Raw genomic sequence first — 19,784 nt, 5'->3', positions numbered from 1 at the left:
AGCTGTGTGAACCCTTTGTACAGCACCTATCTACTGACAACAGTGTCACAAAGCAATCACGGTACAATTCTTTCAGGTATTTGAGCAGAACACCTGGTCGCTCCTGTGCAGCCTGTGCTTCCCAGAGCTGCTGCCACCCTTCATCTTTCTGGTGCTTCTCTCCTCTCAGACCTCAGAACAAAGTCAGTACCTTCCGTTCACAAGTGACTTTTTCTAAGGAGAAATACTTTCTCTTGATGCGTGATGGCACGCAGTGATCTCAAATCCCAACCCAATTAGCAGTGAGAGATAACTCAAGCAATGTAGTCATCAATTTGTCAGTTCACCTAATTGCAACATTAAAAACAGTTCACTGAGCAGTAGGAAAAATCAGGCAGGGGCAATCTGCACATTTTTGCAATATATAAGAATATTTAGGATCTACATCAAGGAAATTGAAGCTTATATGCATCCCATGATTGATGAGGTTCATTATCTGCACAAATAAACTGGTTTAAGGCAACTAACTATAAAAGTTAGCAGAAATCTGAATTTCCTGTTTTGTACCAATCTGTATTAGAGCTACAACAATGAAAAAGTGCGCTTTTCATTTATTTCCTAAAGTAAATAAAATCATAAAACATGAATAATTTTGCAAATAAGCCAGGATAGCACTTCTTATATTCAAATAGAGGATATGCAAATCTTATACTCTCTTAACAATCCAAAATTTTAGAAAGATTTTTTTTTAAAGCACCAAAAATTTAATGGCACAGAAACTCCTGTTTAAAAAGGTAACTTTTGATTGGATTTTGTATTGTGGAAAGACAAAAATGAGCAAGTTAGTAGGAATGCTTAATTCCTCACCTTAATCAACTATAAATAACTACATCTTTAAATCAAAGAAAAAGGAAAAACGTTTTCAAAGATTTTACATTACCTTAACATTAAGGCAGATTCTCCACTAAACAGCTTGGTTTATGCTAACTAGAAGTGTATCTTCCTGATGTAAAGTGATTTACTCTAAACCATTTAATGGCTTAAAATTACAGAATTTTGAAAACTATTCTGTTCATACACCAAGGCATAGTAAGCTTTCGTAACTGTGCTTACAAATGTTTTAGACACAAAGAAGAGTAATTTATAATTTATATTCAACGTACCAGTATCACTATTACAGAGAATATTTACCAGTACCATTTTATTCTGTCTCCCGAAGTATTATGCACAAAGTCACTTACTGTCAAATAAGTGAAGAAAACTTCAACAGACTGTCTTAACCTCACCTGAAAAAGGCTGGCTGGCACTTGTTTCTTGGCTAAATGTGTTTGTACGTGATCTACAGCTTGTTTCGAGAAAGGCTTTTGGAAAAAGAAAAACAAAGATTATCAACACAGTTGGAAATGTCTCATTTATGGTTTACAGCACTGTTCTTTTAACCATATGAAAAGATAAATATACATAATTTAGAATGAGTGCAATATAGCTTCTCTGAAGTATATTATTGTAACATTTGTAAAATGATGCAGGAAAACAATTAGTCTAAAGCTGGAAAGCAGGAGTGGGGAAGATGAGAAGAAGGGAGATAATGCTAGATGATGCTATTTTGACAAATTCATTAAAAATGAAAAAAAAAAACACATATACAGGGACAGTTCTAGATAAAAGAGCTGAGGTGGACTTTTCACTACTACAGAGACAAAAATGCATGTTTGATAACAGAACCGCTTAAGCCCTTCATCCAAAGAAACCATGCAACTAGAGTAAAACACACTGCAAATTTGTCTTTTAGATAAGAGCAAGTCGAAGTGTTAAATACAGCTCAGTGGGCCAAAGCTTCAGCTGGAGGAAATGCGTGCTTTCATTGACTCTGTCAAAGCTGGATCTGTCACAACACAGCCCCATGTCTTTAACTTGCCATATTGCAGCTAAAAAGTGCATTGTCTCTAGTTCAGCATGAAAGACTGCTTATCAAACAAATTCAAAGAGAAAAAGCTCGTGTGATCGGTTTCAGACACAATATAAAACTTTGCTCTGAGCTTCCAGGGTTATTGGAGATCAACATCTCCACTGCTCAGTAGAGCCTCGCCGCTCACATTTCTTTGAGCTTTGGGGGGCACAGGGATGTTGTGGGTTGGGAGGGACAGGTTAATGCACACTAAGTGTGCATAGACACACACCTACACCCACAAACCGTCTGCGCTCATTTTACCATATTTTACAATAGAGATTTAGTTTAAAGAAATACAGATCTCCAACTATTTCCTTTGCGTACCACCAAATTTAACCAACCTTGGTGGCACACACCACCACTTTACACTTCATTGCTGAAAAAGACAACAAAAACCCACGCTGAATTCAGCCAAGCCCAGATCCACGGGTTTCAAACCAAAATCCACAGCATCATTAGCACTTGCAGAAACAATTCGTTCTGCAGCAGTTTTAGTTGTTTTCTGAATGAACTAGCAGTTATTTTATACTTTCACTGCTGTCAAGCTCCTCCAGCAAGGCAAACAGCAGTGTGAAATTTGGGGATACGCACATGTGAACAGGACAGGAGCTCTTTCATGATGTAAGTGTCGTAAATCTGCCGACTTCTGGTCAAACGCTCATCCTCAGAATCCAGTTTCTCGTATTCTTTTATCTGCAATGCCAGAGAGAAGGAGCTGTCAGATGAGTACATTTTTAATACTTCTCACTCATTTGGTAAAAACAAGACTTTTCTTTGGCTAAAGTTTTATTTCACTTCATTGTCTTCTTAGGTGAGACTCACAGGAAAAAGCCACATGCAATACCATAGCTACGAGTGACGTTACATTTCCTTTCTAATTCTTTCTTTTATACAAGGAAACTAATTTGCCTAAAACTCCTACGAAGCTCTGTGTTCTCCACCTGAGAAGGGCCGCCCTGAAGCAGTGACTTCCCCCTGCTTTGAGTTTTCCCTGCACACCCCATGCAGCTGGGCCAAGCAGGCGGCGCGCACCGAGCAATCAGGCGCAGCAGCAGCACTGCAGGTCTTCTTCCAGCTGCTCAGCCCATGGATGGAGGGCACTGGCCTTGCCCCTTAAACACTTGAGAGCATTGACTCCTCGAATTGCTTCTCTGGATGCTCTGAATATCCACCACACAGCAGCACGAGCCCTTCCCAGCTGCGCCCTGCTCCAGGTGCCCACGGCACGCCGGGTGCCGATGTCCGAGAGCAGACCCAGCGTGCTTCAGAGCCTCCCGCAGCTCAGCCACGGGCTGCACCTGAGCCCTGCGTGCAGGGAGCAAGATGACTTCAGAAGATACACCAGGATTCTGCAGGTGTGAGCAGTGCTCAGCGTGCCCATGGGAAGTAGCAGCGGTCCCACGGGGCCAGCTCGCACAGGAAGGCGGCTGGGGCACCGCCACGCTCCCCGGTGCCAGGGTTTCCTAGGGTCAGTAAGGATTTAAAAAACGTGTTCTGCCTCCGTTTCACAATAAACTTTTGTTGTTGCTGTTCTACCATTCAGAAGCTGCTCCACTTACAGGATGAGCTGTACTTTATAGCTCTTGAACAGGTCTCCATGTGACAAACTCGCAGCGATCTATCTTTGAAGGTGGAACACCGTAATTAAGGCCGTATTTTTCCAGCTGTAGGCCTCTTGTTTGCTGACGATAAGGCAACAGTTCTACCACAATTCACCATCTGTGACTACTTCCCCCTTGGGATCATTTTATAATTAAAATGATTCAAAACATCTTTGCCAAAGAAATGTTTTTTTAATTAATGCAATGCCTCAAAATAATTAAAAGTACCGGAGAAACCCTGATGCATTTCACGTGAACGCAACCTGCTGCCCTCCAGACTTCAGCTTTAAGCCGACAGCACCTAACGGCTCCTACCAGCACCTACAGGCACCTACCAGCACCCTGCGGCCCCGCTGATGCCATCAGGTTTTACAATCATAAGCTGCCTCTGCTCGCTGCAGCTCCCTCGGCACCGCTCAACCCAGAGGTACCGTACAATGCCATCAGGGATTTCAGTGCCTCCCCAGCGAACTTCAGCTCACCTTCAAGAAGCATCTGACAAACTATCTTCTGAAATCAGAACATGTTGGTTTTCAAGCACCTTGAAGCTCTTTTTTTTTCCTTTTTTTTTTTTGAAACCGATCTGGATGAATCACTCATCCACTTAAATGCCTGATCGTGACTTAAGCTGCAGTGATGTGAAATCCCTGGAGTACGGAGCCCTTCTACATCAAGTGATTTTTAATGTAGCAATGTACTCAAATTATTTTACATGTAATAAATGCAGTAAGTAAATCAAATATATAAAAAAAAAAGAGAAAAGGTTCTGAATCCAGTATGTCACAGTAGAAAACACAATGAGCCTCTCTTTAAATATCTTTAATGGGATTTTTCTAAAAGTGCATGACAAAGCATTTAAAATCTTTTTAGGCAACACTTCGCTAATAACCTAAAAATACAATTTCAAATTGTTTCAGAGATAAAGAGGTAGCTAAAAATATCTTGCTAAACAATCTGTTACAACTTGCCTTTTTGATTACTTATGACAGTGACATCTTCAGCGTATAAAAAGATGGAAACGAAGAAAAAAAAATCCCCCTTTACTGAAAGCAAATATCTAATTTGAGTGGGGGAACAGCGTATCGCTAAGGATTTATCTCCAAACTGATACCAGCTTACCCTATTTTGTGCTGTTAGCCCACTAGCAAGAGGTATTTTAAACTCATCAGCTTGATAGTAATCCAGACAAAAGGTTATCTCAGGCGGCACTTCTAATTAACACAGAGCAATACGGGCTGTATTTTAACAGCACGCGTGTGTGTTAACCAGGACCAGCACCTGTGATAGCGTTAGTGACAGCCCTGTACCACACGTGCCACACAGCCAGCAGGGATTGAATGGGGTGGGAGGATGTCGCCAGCACCCTGCGTGCCCCTCAGGGTGCCCTCTCCCACCTGCAGAACTCCACAGGGCGTTTGTGCTGCGAGGAAGATGCCCAAGAAATGCCAGGAGTTGGCACCAGCCCCCTCAAGCAATGCTATGGGCAGCTGTAGTTTGGTTTCTTTTCTATATCCAGAGGAAAGCGTGAAGCACTTGAGAGTGCACTCCAGTTGCACTGCCTTCTCTACAAGCCCCAGCAGCCTCTCAAAATCAGCTCAGACAACAGGGCATCATCCTCCATCCAGAGAGATGCTGCAAAGAAAGAGGCGCCCCGTGGCTGGGCACTGGGGAAGGCTTTGGCAGGTCCAGTCCGACTGCAACTATTCTGGTCTAAAAACTCAAGCAGTAGCTTTTAAAATGCCTTGCTAACTTGAGTTTAATACAAAGATGAAGTTTCAGAATATGCAAATAAAACCACTGCCAGAAGTTGAGCAATTTTTTTCCTGCAAATATTTCATTTTCTAAATCTTAACCATTTGCCCAATAAAAGGCAGAAAAATCACCTGCACCACTCTCATAACATAAGCCGGAAATATCAACTGGATGCAAGTTGTATTACTTCTTGTAAGCCTCTTGTACTTGCTTAGAATGGTAGTTTTGCTCCTTTCCAAGTGTTACCATACAGGACATTGTCTCTTGCACATCGACCATCCCACCGTGAAGCTGGACAGCCCAGGGCATTGTGCAGCCTCGTGTGCCCCTCCTGCCCTGCGAGCAGCCCCCCTGCCTCCCTCCCAGCCCCGCAGCTCAGCCAAAGGCAGCTTACCTCCTCATAAAACTTCAGCTGAGGGACAGCTTCATCGATTTCATTCATGCAATAGTCTTTAAAAAGCAAAAAGCCTGAAAAAAAAAAAAAAAAAAGATTTTTTTTTTTCCCCCCAGAGGAAAATGTAACATTACCATGAAAACCTGTAAAAAAGGATACAGAAAACCTCTGGTGACTTGATGGACTGCGTATACCTGTGTAAATATCCCTAATTGCCACAGCTCAGGGATATTAATTATCAAGCGAGTCTACAGCACTCTGAACAGAAAAGGATGGTAAAGCTCACTCGTCTCCCAGAGGTATATTAAGCACATTCCAATTTCCACCTGCTGAGGACTTTATGAGATGTTTACATAACGCACGGAAATATTCCATTCCTCTTCACCCGTCAGATCCTGGAGGTTTTTTTCAGAGCAAAAGCAGGTATTACCCACGGTGGCTTTTTTGTTTGTTTGTTTTTAACTAGAATTGCCTACTTTAGTGATAAAAACCAGCCACTTCTGCGTTCTCGTTTTACAATTGCTGGTTAACATTACCGCTAATGGATTTTATAGCCCAGTAAGCTACATCAGAATCTTTATAGCTCCTTCGCAGGGACTTCACCGCACGACCTCTGCAGCCTGCTGATGAATACTTTCCATCAGGAGCATTTTAGGCTCTGTCCCCTGGAAGCACTGCCCTTCTGCTGCCCCTGCTCTCCCCTTTCACTGCAGATGGGGGCCGCTGCCACCACTGCCCGCGTGGGGCATCTGCGAGCCCCCTGGAGCTGTAACTGCACGCTTTCAGCCCATTTCACAGGCAATACTTTTCCTTATTTAGCATTACTATTTGCTCTCTCAAGTCGCACCCAACTTTTGGGGTAAGGCCATGAAGCTGTCAGCCAGGGCACCAGGCAGCAGCAGGATGCGACCGGGGCCGGGCTGGGTGCTGCCGGCCACATCCTGCTGCCCCTTTCCCACTTACAGAGTTATACCCAACAGATTTTTTTATTTTTATTTTTTAATTAAACATCATTGCAATTTAAACTTACGGCAAAATGGTTCTACCAAAAAAGCAGCACATCATTGTGTGGTCAGCTACAAAATATTCCAGCCACCTACCAAGCCTCGTGTTTTCCACAGCGTACCATCTTTGAAAAAATGCAGAGCCCACTTCAGCACTATGCAGCAGCTCTGCTGCAGCGCACAGGAGGGCACATAAGGGCCAGCCACAAATTCTGTGCCCTTTCTTTCCACTCACTGCCATCTGATGCTGTCAGAGACCCAAGTAAAACAAATAACAAACTGATCAGGAGCATCAGTCACAGAGGACAAAGCAACACTGATCAGGCACTGATCAGGTCTAGTTTATGCAAAATTAAAAGATTTATCGGCTTCTTGGTAGCCCCTCTAGCTATATCTGGATCCCAGGTTAAATTTCCTATTAGCAGAGCTTCTTTTCCTGGGGACCCCTTAATTTAGTCATAATTAGATACCAAACAAGGGATTATGGCCAGACAACTCCAATGCTCGTTAAGCTGATTAGGATGATATTTTGAAGATCATACAAACTGGGTTTTCTTCTCTAAATAAGGAAAGAAATCCAATTAAGGGATTCCCTTATAAGATTTCGCAAACTTTCTAATTATTCCCACCAAAAAGAATCATACTTGAAATATTTTATAAACAACTGGATACTCCTAAAAACCCAAACCGAAGCAGTTTGCTATTCCTTGACAGCCATTTGCAGTGACAGTGCCTGTGTTGTTTGTTTGCTCTCAGTGCCTGTCTGGGTTGCAGCTTGGCTGGCAGAGCTCTCAGTGAAGCTGCCCAGTGCCCGCAGAGTCCCAGAGCATCCCCGCCGCCCGTCTGGAAACCAAGCACACCCCGACCCGCTCATCGCCAGAGGATGACACATTCTGCCCCGAAATGCACGCAAGTTGTTCTCGCTAGAGAGCACAAATTTTCTGGCATCCCATTGTCGGCACTGGAAACACGGCATAAACACGATCTGGTGCGAATCCGAGACAGAAATTGTGTATTTCTGGATCACGCAACGGTGCCACTCATGGACCTAAACCTAACTCATTAACTCTTATTTTACACATGATCGAAACATAAGCAACACAGAGCAAAATAGTGTTGAATAGACCGAACTTTTATTTGGACAATGAACCAAAGAAGATTACAGTCGGGTAATTAAGAGACCGAAGAGTGGCACAAACAGCAATGAATGCAGTGAAAGAAAAATCCCTGGCGTGTTCCCAGCTACTGGCTCCTTACCAAAAAAACCCACAAACAAAATAAACCCACAAAGACAACTGTGGGAGGGGTGTGAAAATATAGCAACACACATTTTCAACAATGCCATTCCAAACATTTTGGCCCTGTTCAATTGGACAGAGAACAAGGAACAACGACAGGCTTACGCTGGCTGCATTAGACAGACCTCTTCTCACTAAGATACTTATTTTTTTTTAATTGCACTGCTGTCTTAAAAAAAGACACATCCAAAAGAAGAAGTTAGAAACCTTTATAGATCATTAATGTATCAGCTACTCACCATTATCTTTGTAGGAAAAAGAAATAAATTCACTCCCAGTAAAGAAATACTGTTTGATAACAGGTTGACATAAAAAATTGATGTTTCTTCCTTTCAAAAACCCATCGACCGGGAGCATTTACACACATATATATTAAAGCACACTGTACACACAGATGCACACACACGTTACACAGTCACTAAGAAGCATTTCCCAAGACATGTCTCTCACAAAGCGAGGAATGCCGAATGTCATCACGTACGAGTGGCAAACCCAAAGCCAGAGCCTTTCTCTGGGGGCCATCAGATAGCAGCAGAACAGGCGCTGCGTCACAGAACCACATCCCTTCAAAGAAAGGTTGCTGGTTTTTGGAAGATCTGCTGTAGCCAAACCAGGAGGAGGATCGGGTACCATAAGCTTGTGACACGCACAGCTATGTAGCTGTGGAGGCAGCTCGAGGAGGCGAACCCACGGGATGGGATGGGATAGGATGAAGATTGGGATGGAGTTTGGGATGGGATGGGAGGACGGCAGGAAAACTTCATTTCTACGGGTAATGGGTCAGAGACTGATGGTTAGGCACAAAGAAGGATCCAGAGACTGTAAAAGACAGACCCCATCCTGATGGAAACCTTGTGGAGCCTGGAGGACAGGGATACTAAGGAAAAGTCTTTGGGGAAGCCTAGAAGCAAACAGATTGCCAAGCCAGGAGAGCAATTTGTACTGCCAGAGAAAAAAACAATCGGAACCTGCACCACCCAGTCATGAGCACAGCTCAAAGGAGTCTAAACCTCCAAATGTTATACACAATTCAACAGATTGTGGGCAAATTCTTCATGCAAGAAGCCCTATTCCCTGATTTCTATCACTTCTGAACAATTGACCTTAAAATATGAACACTTTCATGGCATGACTTCAAACACCAATGTGCTCCTCCTGCCCGTCCCCACAGCCCCGCTCTGCGTCCCCCTGCTGCCCCGAGCCCAGGCAATCCCAGTGACAGCTCCACACTCAACACTACCAGCATTTCTGCTTCTCCTCCTGTCATATCCGTGGATCCTGCACTTCCACTGCAGCATAAAGGATACCTATCTCTTCTTTCACTGATGTTCTGAGATTGAGTGAAAAATTATTAGCCAGAAACCGTCGCTCTCAGATAATAGCAAAACTAATTGACAGAAGCAGCACTGAATAAGTGACAGTAGTTCTAAGAAGTTCAAGCAGAACTGACGAAAAGCACAATAAGCACAGTTAACTACACATGTAAAAATAAGAACAGAAAGCAGGAATTAAAAAAATGATAGCGTTAAGTAACAGATAAAAGGAACCAGCAATTATTTATGAAATAAAGATGTTGACAGCTTTTGGCTTTAAAGATTTCTTCTATACTATATAATTTCTGCAACAACCAGATTGCTAGTAGTAAAGGAAAAATAAATACATTTTTTAAAACTCTTTCTGGTAACACCGAGGTGATGGATGAAATCAGCAATACAGACATGAGAACAAGGCAGCACCTGGCTCCCACCCAGCTCCAGGCCTCTGCCTTCCCAGGCTCTGGACAGGAATTTTTTCACATTTTCTTCTTACGGACAATCCCGTACAGCTAAGTGTGCCAGATGCCATCATCTGTAGGAAATCTGGCAACAGACAAGACATCTTTCAGGGAGGGATAAGGACAATGGCTGAGGTTTGCAGCTCAGCGTTGGCTCGTGAGCCATGCACTGTGAAGCTGCAATGTGGCCTGTGGCCCTCTCCTCTACAGTTTTAATTGGGAAACGCTGCCCTCTCGGCTGGTTGGGGTTAAAGCTGCCCTCCGGTGTTACACGGCTGCTTATAGTTTTCCTGCCCTGCTATCACTGTGCTAAAGCAGGGCGCACTGGTACATCCCATGGGCACCGGGACGGCCGCGGCGGCAGCGCCAGCAAAGGGCTGCTCTGCCCGAGGGCTCCTTCCAGCTTCTGCCGTTTGCCACGGTCTAAAGGTCACCTCTGCATTCCTGATCTTCACCAGAATGTCAATTAATTGAGAGCACGGAATAATAATAATAAAATTAATGAGAAACTCTGTAATAAAACAGCCTTGGAAAAAAACTACTTATCTAATCCTAGCTGGAATTTCATTAGCATCTGATTCAAATACCCTTTTAACAGGAGTAAACAAAAATCTTATTAAAACAAACAGAAGTGACTAGGTAGGACAGCAGGGCTAAAAATAGGTACTTTTAGCCCTGATGTAAGTATTCAATATGCCACTGACTGCAAGGAAGCTGCATCTATTTACAGCGGACCTGAACGTGGTCCAAAGTGCTGATGTAGACTCTTTCTAGTAAGCAAACTTGCAAATTAGAAAACAAAAATACCAAGCTGTTCCCAAACCCTGGCTAAACGTGCTGTGTATAAATACAGCATAATGAAAGACAAATGGGCAGTGACACGGGCACTGTGCTCAGTGAGGGCTCGCTGCCCATCAGCTCTGCCCCAGACAGGAGCAGCTCCCACCCGAGCCTTACCAGGCTCCCGGGGAGCACACATGGACACTGCTCATCACAGCATGGAACATGCAGGTTTGTCCCTCATTTGGGGCACTTCCCAAAGATCCCTCCCTCCAAGAACCCTCCTGATCGTTGTCCTTTGGCTGAATTTGCACAGCAGACCCAAGGAGCCCGAGGAAGGTGACCAGAGGGCCAGAGCCACGCCGCACGACTGCCAAGGGCACCTGCTGCAGGGCAGCACCCAGGAACAGCAAAACCCAACTAATGCAGCAAAAACACTGCAGGTTTGTTTGTTCTGTAACCACCTGAAATCACCTTCAGCTGGCAGCGTGTCCCCGTTAGGCCCCAAGGCCTTGATGCAGACCCGCTGGGTAAGAGCCGTGCTCCAGCCGCTGCCCAGCCCCACGCCTGCCCTTCCTGCTGGCAACCACCAGCTCGTCCTTCAGCCCTGCGTGGATTCTTCAATTTGTCTCAAATAATGCAACCAGCCCACCACCAGATCTGGGTTTCAGGCACAGAAAGTTAGGGACAGAGGTCAACTATCAAAGCACACAAAAATAGTGACTCGAACCTGCCTGCAGTTGTTACCGAAGATCCAGTCAAGTTCAAAATCTTGTTCTGTGTGGTACCTGCGCTCAGTTGCCATAGCACAGGATAATTAAGACCACCTAAAAGCTCCAGAATTGAGACAACCAACGATTTCCTTGTTCAGGAACAAAGAGGCTTGCTACTACCCGGGAAAACTCATCTGCGTAGGAATCACAGCTTTGGCTAGGTACAAAGCCACAAAAAATCTCACAGCCCAGAAGGCACCACAGATTTCTCTACTATTTTTTCCAATTATGAGCTATTTGCCTTTAACCTATTTTTTCTATTAAAGCCTAATGTACGTTCACTTTTCATTAACAATAATAGATCACAAATTAAAACATAACTGCGCATAAAATGCAGGGTAAAGGAACAAATTATATTTTACAAGGCAGCACTTGCATACAACGGTGACGAGCACGGAACAATTTTCCTAGAACAGAAGCTAACCGAGCTGAAATGAGTCTGCAAGTTGCCAGGTAGCTTGTTTAATAACTTCAAAAAATCAGCACATGAAAATAAATTTTGGCTAAAAAGTTCCAAGTGTCTCTAAAGACTATCCTTACTTCTGGGCATGTTTTCCAATGGCCTTAAATCCTGCATGAGCACAGCACCGCCTCGCTATCCCTCCAGCACGCCCGTTTCAGACACTGAGCAGTATTCCCAGGCTGTCAAACCTCTGTCAATATTGGCTTACAAGGTAGAGGGGCTCTTGAAGCGCTAATACAGCAACTTATTGGGAGCATTCAGCTCTTATTCTGCTTCAGCCCCAGCAGAGCAGGTCGCAGCACAGCCCTGGATTGCAGAATCTGCATTTCAAATGAGGCCGCCGCAGTCTGCCCTGGCTCCTGGCAGCAGCCCCGAGTTCAGCGCATCCAAAGGGCAGGACCAGCAGCTGTCAGGACGTCAAGTGGTGGCACGCCAATTCAAACGATGAAAGGAATTGTAAGGAGAAGGGGAAAATGCTTTATTTTTAACACATAGCTGCAAATCATTTTTAGAAATTGATGTCTATGCTTCACTCGCTGCGATTGCCTCTGATCTTTGCCTCAATAAAAAAAAAAAAAGGCACACATCATCTTGGTAAGAGCTTTGTGAAATGCACCTCTGAATTTCCGAGCATACAATAGATCACTTTTCAAAGCCAAGAAGAGAACAGAATGGGCAGAACCCACCTCTGAACCACATTTATTATGTATGGTTCGTACTCCGGTCTCCCCAACATGCAGAATCCCAGCTGACAAAAGGAGACCGACACGTACATTGGAAGTGGGGTATCAAAGGCACTGAACGCATCAGAGGTGGGGGACAAAATATGGGTGCACATAACAAGTAAGACCTCAAACTAAGATCCCTAAACAAAGATATGTAAAAACATTCTGATTTTTAACAGGACCATGAAATACAGCATGAAGCATTTCGTTTCCATCAGTCAGTTATTACAAAGAACATGCTTCAATTCCTTTACTAGAGCTCATCAAGAAACAGAGGACTTGAGTTTTGTTCTTTTTTCACTTGCAAATACAAGAAACTCCCACCACTTTCACAAGTATGTGGTATTAGCAGCTACCAGCAAGCTATTAGCAGGCTAACAAGTATCAGCAGCTTTAAAATGCCGTGGTGGTTGTTATTTATCCCCTCGTTCCCCATATCACAAGAATACTCAGTCCCTGTGAAGGATGTGACAGCTATGTTCTGGATCAATATTTTTCCGTGGTCCAACTTTTAACCATGCTGTAGGCAATGCAAGCCAGTGGCCCCTGGTTACCGAAGAGCACACCGCTGCTTCTGAAGCATTCAAAGCCATGCCCAGGTCCCTGCTGTGAATTATTTAACACACAAAGCAGGCTGGGGGTGCTTCTGAGAATGGGCGATATGATCATTTAATGTAGATATGGAATAATTGTAGTATAGAATAATACGGAACAACAGCAGCAGAAGGGTTTTGTCACGTCTCTGGTGCCGATGTTCCCCTTTGCAAGCCCTGTTCAGGAGCTAAACCACTGCAAAGAAGCAAACTGCTCCACAACAACATCTAGGGGGACTCACACTGTGGCTGGTATCAAAACACCACACCAGTGGTATTTAGTTAGTAAATACAGACAGTGCTAAGTGAGGTAAAGAGGAGCAAAGCCACCCAAATGACAGCGACAGGGCGCAGATGACTCTCCTGCATGAATTTCAGAGCCTTCCTGCCCCCTGCACTCAGAGAGGAAAGCTGCTGAGAGCTGGGGAGCCAGAAACAGATGGCTTTCCTTCTCTTCAGACCTTCCCCTTCGAATCAAAGAAGTTACTGAAACGCTCAGAAGTGCTCTGTGCACGTCTGACCCTAGCTCCCCAGCACCCAGCCAGGCGTGCATCGCAGAGCAGGGTATTTCGGCGGCACTGGCTGGACATAATGCTGTCAGTGGAAACGGGCCAGGAAACAGAGAAGCAACTACCCTATAAGGTTACTGTGCTGCTCCCCTCCAGCCTGAGGATTCGGAGGTCCGACGGTGCTCATTACTCACCCCTGACACTGCACCAGTGACGTCCTGCAGCAAGAACCTCGCGGCTCTGGACGAATTCCCTGGGGGCTGCAGGCTGTACTACACACCGTTCTTTTATAGGGCAGATATTCGTATGGAACCATGGAAGCATTTGAAAGGCTTATAGCAAATACCCGTGTCTGTTCCCTCATCCACAAATGAATTCCTAGGGCAACCGATAGCCACAGCTCTGCGACTTTCTGACTGCTGTAACTCTTAAAACCACTGCTGAAAGTTAGAAAACTTAACAGCTTCAGTAATTTATATTCCACTTACTGTACTCTTGGTACCCGAGCTTTTCTCCCCTTACTAATGAGTTATCCCACTGAGATGAATGAGTATTGCTGGCAGGACCAGAGAACCTGCTTCATTATTTGTACAGAGCTATGCAGGTAAATCTCATTAAAGTTGTTATTATGCCACGTTAAAGATGTGGAAAACTAATATTTACCTATTTCACAGTGGTGTTCTGAGGCTTAATTAGTCTGTGAATTGTTTCAAGACACATGGATAAAAACTCCACAGGAGCGCAACTGCTTCTGATTGACTGAGAAATTGCAGGGGGGAGGGAAATTGGGGTTGTGCGGTGTCACCGCGTTCTGCACAAGTAGGATATTGCATCAGAAGGGGGCTATGGAAGCTTAAGCGAGTGCAAGCAAATAGAAAAAAAGGTATTTAGAAAACACTGTCTTTGGTGTGGAAGCAAGCCACAAGGATGGGTTTGTAACATCCAAGTTCGAAGCTCTCTACATGGGTCTTTGATGGAGCCCAGTGCCCTGCAGACACCTCCCCATCAGCTTGGGGTTTACTCTCTGATACGTGCTTTTGCTGAAAACTTTGAACATCCGAGTGAAATTTCTTGGATAAAATTCAGATAACTTGTAATATGTCATCTATATATACCTACACCCATATATGTACACATTACGCTCATCACCTATCCCCTACAATACTACTTCTGGAGTTCCAAGTTTCTAGAGTGCTTTGAATTCTTAATAACCAAACCCCAAAACTGTGTAATTGCACTGCTCTCCTGAGATGAAGCCTGTTTGACCCCATGACTGTAATTTTCCCAGAATCGTACTGTATATAAACGTTAATATGTATCAGCATGTGTACATCATCTATTATGTGAAGTTCCAGAGGACAATATATATTTTTTTTCCTATTCTAAAGCTCTAACTTAACCTACAGTTCCACCAGGAATCAGACAACTGAGTATCTTCAACACCTCCAAAAAGAAAGCCATGGGAGCATATCAGACTGCATCCCAACAAAGAAATGCTCAATTATTTATAATCAGAAGAAAAAGAAAAACAAACACATACATTTTTTATATGGCTTTGGATACTATTTGTCCCTGACACACAAGGCAGACACCTCTGCCTGCAGGCAAAACGCAAATAAAGTCTGCAGCAGGAAGCTTCATCAACATCCCTCTCAACGATCCTTCAACGTAATTCATGCAAGTGTCATGCTTATTTTACAATAAAATAAAACAAAAAGTACACTGAGAGAAATGCAGCTTCCAGTAGCATTTAAATTATGAGAGAGGAACTAGATCTTAAACCCAGCACTGATTCTGTGAAGGGTACACATGCAGCAAGCAGAGGGGCTTGCAGCGCGCGCTTTTTCTCCCTTCGCATTCCCACTCCAGTCCGATGCAAGTGGAGCATCGCTGCGAAAGACCAGCTCCAGCGTGAAACATCTTACACGGATAGTTTCTGTTTCGGTTTACAATCGCACCGTTTCCGATATTTACTTGCGGTTTGGATTTTGCGTTGCTTTTAACCGATCACATGAAGTGTCCAAGGAAAGCATGTGCTCAACAGGCTCGTAAAAGAATCCCGCGGACCATCCACCATCCAGGTTTTAGTCTAAACTTGAATTGAAAATAAGAAGTAACAGCAGAAAGAAGAAGATCGGTCTTAACAGTGTTTTAAATATCCCTTTTTTGTTCGCCAGCTACTTCCTGATTTTGATGGAGCCCACTTCTGCGCGGTGGCCGTCCTCCCCAGGTCCGAAACGGAACCCCAGAAGAAAACCACTTGAATAAACACTCTGCCTTCTCGCTCCTGCAGAAACCCCTGCCAAGCACACAACTGCTTTCCCTATTACATGGCTGCCCGTTATTTAATATCAATAAACCAGACCAGAGTAAAATAATCACCACGATACAGGTCTGGCGTGCACCACTGAGCACAAGTCTGAGGCCAAGACACTCTCAGCCAGCCAAGGCTCTCCCGCAGCCCGTGCATGCCCCTCGATGCTCTGGAAATGCTCCCGGTTTCCCCAGGCGGCTCCACCAGCCCAGGGCCTGGAGCAGGGTTTGGGGGCAGCGGCGGCGTCCCCAGCCCGTCCAGCAGCCAAAAGCTGAAGTGACTTGCTGTCCCCTCTGCATAGTTTTATTGCTTTCGTTGTTATTTCCTCGGAGGACTATTTAATTAGTTCAAAATGCCAACGGCACATAGATCTTATGCTTAAATTAAACAATAGCCTAAATAATGCTCCAGGGAGGTACTTTTCCCAGCCCGTTATTTTTAGGCATGGCGGGGAGCGCAGTGCGCCGTGCTGCCACGCTGCGCCGCAGAAAGAGGAAGAGCAAGAATGTTTTTCTCAACAGATTTTAACTCAAGATCCATCTAATCATTAGCATCAAAACTCTGAAATAATGAAATATGATGGGTCTCTAACTAGAGAAACAAGCAACAGAAAGCACGATTCATTGCACTAAAAAAAATCTTTAGCTGTTCTCACCCCATTTTTTTATTTTTTTTTTTTCAACAGAAAGTTGTCACTGACAAAGCCAGAGGAAACACAAGCCAGAACGGTCAGGAGCGCATTTCCCTCTAACCGCAGAGGGCAGGCAGAAAAGTCCCTCCCCGCAGTTGCAGGTTGTCTGTGCAGAAGTGACTCTAAAATAGACCAAACGCTCATCTGCTCTGAAAACTCAGCTAAAAAGCCACCAAGATACACGCTGGCTGTACTTGGCTGCAGCACCACAAAGGGAGCAGATAAGATGCCGAGGGCCCTGCCAGGAGCGGGATGTGCAGGAAGCGGCACCGACACAGACGTGGAGCGCTCGCCCGGGGCTGGGAAGACCTCCAGCTCGGAGCCTGCCAATTCACGGGGACAGAAGAGAAAGTTAAGATCATTTCTCGCTCTACAACAGCGGATGGCACAGAGGAAAAAAAAATAAAACTCATTTTGTCAACCATAGGGTCCTGTCAATCAGTTCTTTCTGCAAGTATTTTATTTCAAGACAATAAAACAGAAATTAGGAGGAGCTTCACAGGGGGGAAACAGCAAGTTATTTACTAAACAAGGTGAAAAGCTTGTACTTGCACATACTGCAGCACGACCAGCTGCTGGGACAGCTAAAATATGTTCTGCTCTCATCCTTCCCCAGACCCAAAGCCCACACTCTGTGCAATGGAGAAGCTGGGAACGGTGCAGGTGAAGGTGCCACGTCCCACCAGCCTGCGAAGGGTCACGAGAGAAGCTCTGGCCAAGCCCAGGGCAGGACCCAAAGCTGCAGGATGCCCCGTGCCTCCCTGCCAGCCCTGCCCATCGCCTGCCGGGTCGGTGCAATGCGTCAGAAGGGCCACCACCAGTCACCAAACTATAACTGGCCAGAGGTTTGCTCCAAGAGATTCCACTTTAATGACCACAATGATCCTAAAGTGGTAGGCTGACCTAATTCCCTACGTTTGACACTTGGCAGTTACACGTGCAGCAGCTCCACCCCCCACAGCTCATCCCCAAACTGCCCCAAAAGCAGCGTTTTACATCCCCCCCCCCCCTGCAGCGTAACCCACGGAGAATTTCACATACACTTTAACACGGCCGAGACGCCGGGTAGCTTCCACATGTAAATTACAGATACTGGGAATGTCTTTTTTTTTTTTTTTTTTCTGAAGCAAACACATAATCTGGTGTTGTAGCAAACAGGATGTGGTAAGAAGAGAGGCAGCTCGAGGTGGTTACGCACCCCGCTCCGAGACGCGCTGTACTTCCCCATGCAGCCTCTGCTGGGGAGGAAGCAGCTTCTGCGGGAGCAGCCGGTGCCGGGCCATTAAGCGCTGCCAGAGCGTTTTGCTGGGTGGCTCTGTTATCTCCGGGGCCTCTGACTCATTCGGCGATTCTTAGAGAGTTCAAGATCATTCTGGAGAATCGCTCCTGCACGGCCGGGCCACCTCCCGGGGATGGGAGCGACCCCTTGGCTCTCGTGCAGAGAAAGGGGCACACGGAGGAGAGTTGGCAAATCCTCTGAAGGCAGCCCCAACCCCGCAGGGGGGCTGCCACCAATTTCCCTGCTCTCCCTTTGGTGCTGGAGGGCACAGCCCAGGTTTCGGTGCCAAAGCCCCTGCGATTCCCTGGGGGGGGTGGCAGGGAACGTGGGCACAGCTTGTACAGCAGAAGCGTGGATCCCACCAGGATTTGGGGGCTCACGAAGGATAAACGCCTGCAGCGGTAAGCCCAGCACAAGCAGGCTTGTTAGCAGCAAAGCATCCCCCAGGAACGACTCCCTGCTCGGTATCAGGCAGACTCGCACCAGACAGCTGATCAAAGCCCTGTGCTGTTTTTTTTTTTTTTTTTTTTTACATCCGAAAGGCCACTGAAAAACCAGAACAAACAAGGAACTGGAGCCGTAAGAACGAACTGTGGTCTGGAAAAAAAACACAGCAGTCCTCACCCACGTCGCACTCGCCAAAGAAAAAATGAGGTAGTTTGATGAAGTTTTGTATTTAGTTTATGACCAATGCTGCAGCGGGGCCAGCAGGACGGCTGCGGCTCGCGGGGCGATCTCAGCCCCCACCTGCCCCCTGCACGTCCCCACCATGAAGAGACAGCAGCAAGAGGGAAAAGGTGATTAGACTTTTAATTACCACACCGTATTGATTCTCGCAGCATTTTGCATAATGCCTGCCTAAAATTGAAGGTACTTTACCACAAGCAATTATGCTAATGTCTGGAAACAGAACCAATTTAATGGCAAAGAACAAGCTAGAAAACGCAATAAAATTTAAATGAACAACCACAGTAAGGAAATACAATATTTTCAAGTGCAATGCAAAGTCTTCTGTTAAAAACAGTCAAATGTTATCTTTTTTCTTCCCTCCTAAATCCTTCCTCAGAAGAAGCCAGCTTCAGAAGCGACCCAGGCTGCAGCCCAGCGAGCACAGCAAACCTCCCCGTGTCCAGGCAATGGAGCGTGAGGACAAGGAGAGAGGGGAAAAGCTCTCTGCACATCTATGAGCTGGGCACCCCAGGATCTGGGAAAAAACAAACCCAGTAATGAAACCCTAGGCTCTACAATTCTAGGTTTGATAGCTACCGAAGTAGGGAAAATAAGAAGATAAAATCTTTCATTTCTTCCAGAGTCACTGTAATTGCTGTAACTTATCAGAGTAACTGCAAGTCTTCACTGTTCTTTGGAACCAACTATTAATGAAAAGTATCCAATTACATAAATACAAATGTGCGTTACATATTAGCTGTTCCATCCAACTTCACTTTTTATTTCCAAAAAGACTTCTTCATTTCATTGCCACCGCACAGAAACAAACAGCTCAAGTCAACCTTTATGTGGTTGCTTAAAATTCCACTTATTTTGCAACTGCTGTGCTACAGCAATACATCAGTGATTCAGCACAGACCGCTAAACTGAAGTGCGTGCTGAAAGATGTCAGCACAAGCAAACAAGATATCTACATATGTACAATACAGAACCTGTGGCCAGTACAAGAAGTCAGTTTTTAGGCACAAAGATACAGACTACCCTTCAATTACCATAATACTCTGGAAAGCTTCATGAGATTTTTATGTACACGTACTTCAGACCCAAGCTTCCACACCCATCCATGTAAAAAGCTGAGAAACTATCAATGACAAGCTACGAAACCATAAAAGAAGAGCATTGACTTTACTTTGGCAATACTCTAATCTCGTTCCACAATACTCTCATACCTACCC

At 45.1% G+C, this 19,784-nt stretch overlaps 1 protein-coding gene across 2 annotated transcripts in view; it reads right to left on the bottom strand.

The window, feature by feature from the left end:
- The window catches only part of GRK3 (G protein-coupled receptor kinase 3), a 67,076-nt gene that overhangs the window by 31,127 nt on the left and 16,165 nt on the right, over positions 1–19,784 (bottom strand). Inside the window, exons 3-5 of one of the 2 annotated variants that reach the window (XM_084297309.1) lie at positions 5,678–5,751; positions 2,522–2,623; positions 1,266–1,340 (exon numbers count right to left, since the gene is read on the bottom strand). In XM_084297309.1, the coding sequence (XP_084153435.1) occupies positions 1,266–1,340; positions 2,522–2,623; positions 5,678–5,751 (251 nt within the window). The remainder of the gene's footprint in view (positions 1–1,265; positions 1,341–2,521; positions 2,624–5,677; positions 5,752–19,784) is intronic. The other variant, XM_084297310.1, reaches the window with a different exon arrangement.

This window comes from Netta rufina, assembly GCF_964035555.1.
Source record: "Netta rufina genome assembly, chromosome: 17".
NCBI lineage: Eukaryota > Metazoa > Chordata > Aves > Anseriformes > Anatidae > Netta > Netta rufina.
Note: the sequence above shows the minus strand (reverse complement) of the source record. Positions and strands in the feature narration are given on the sequence as shown.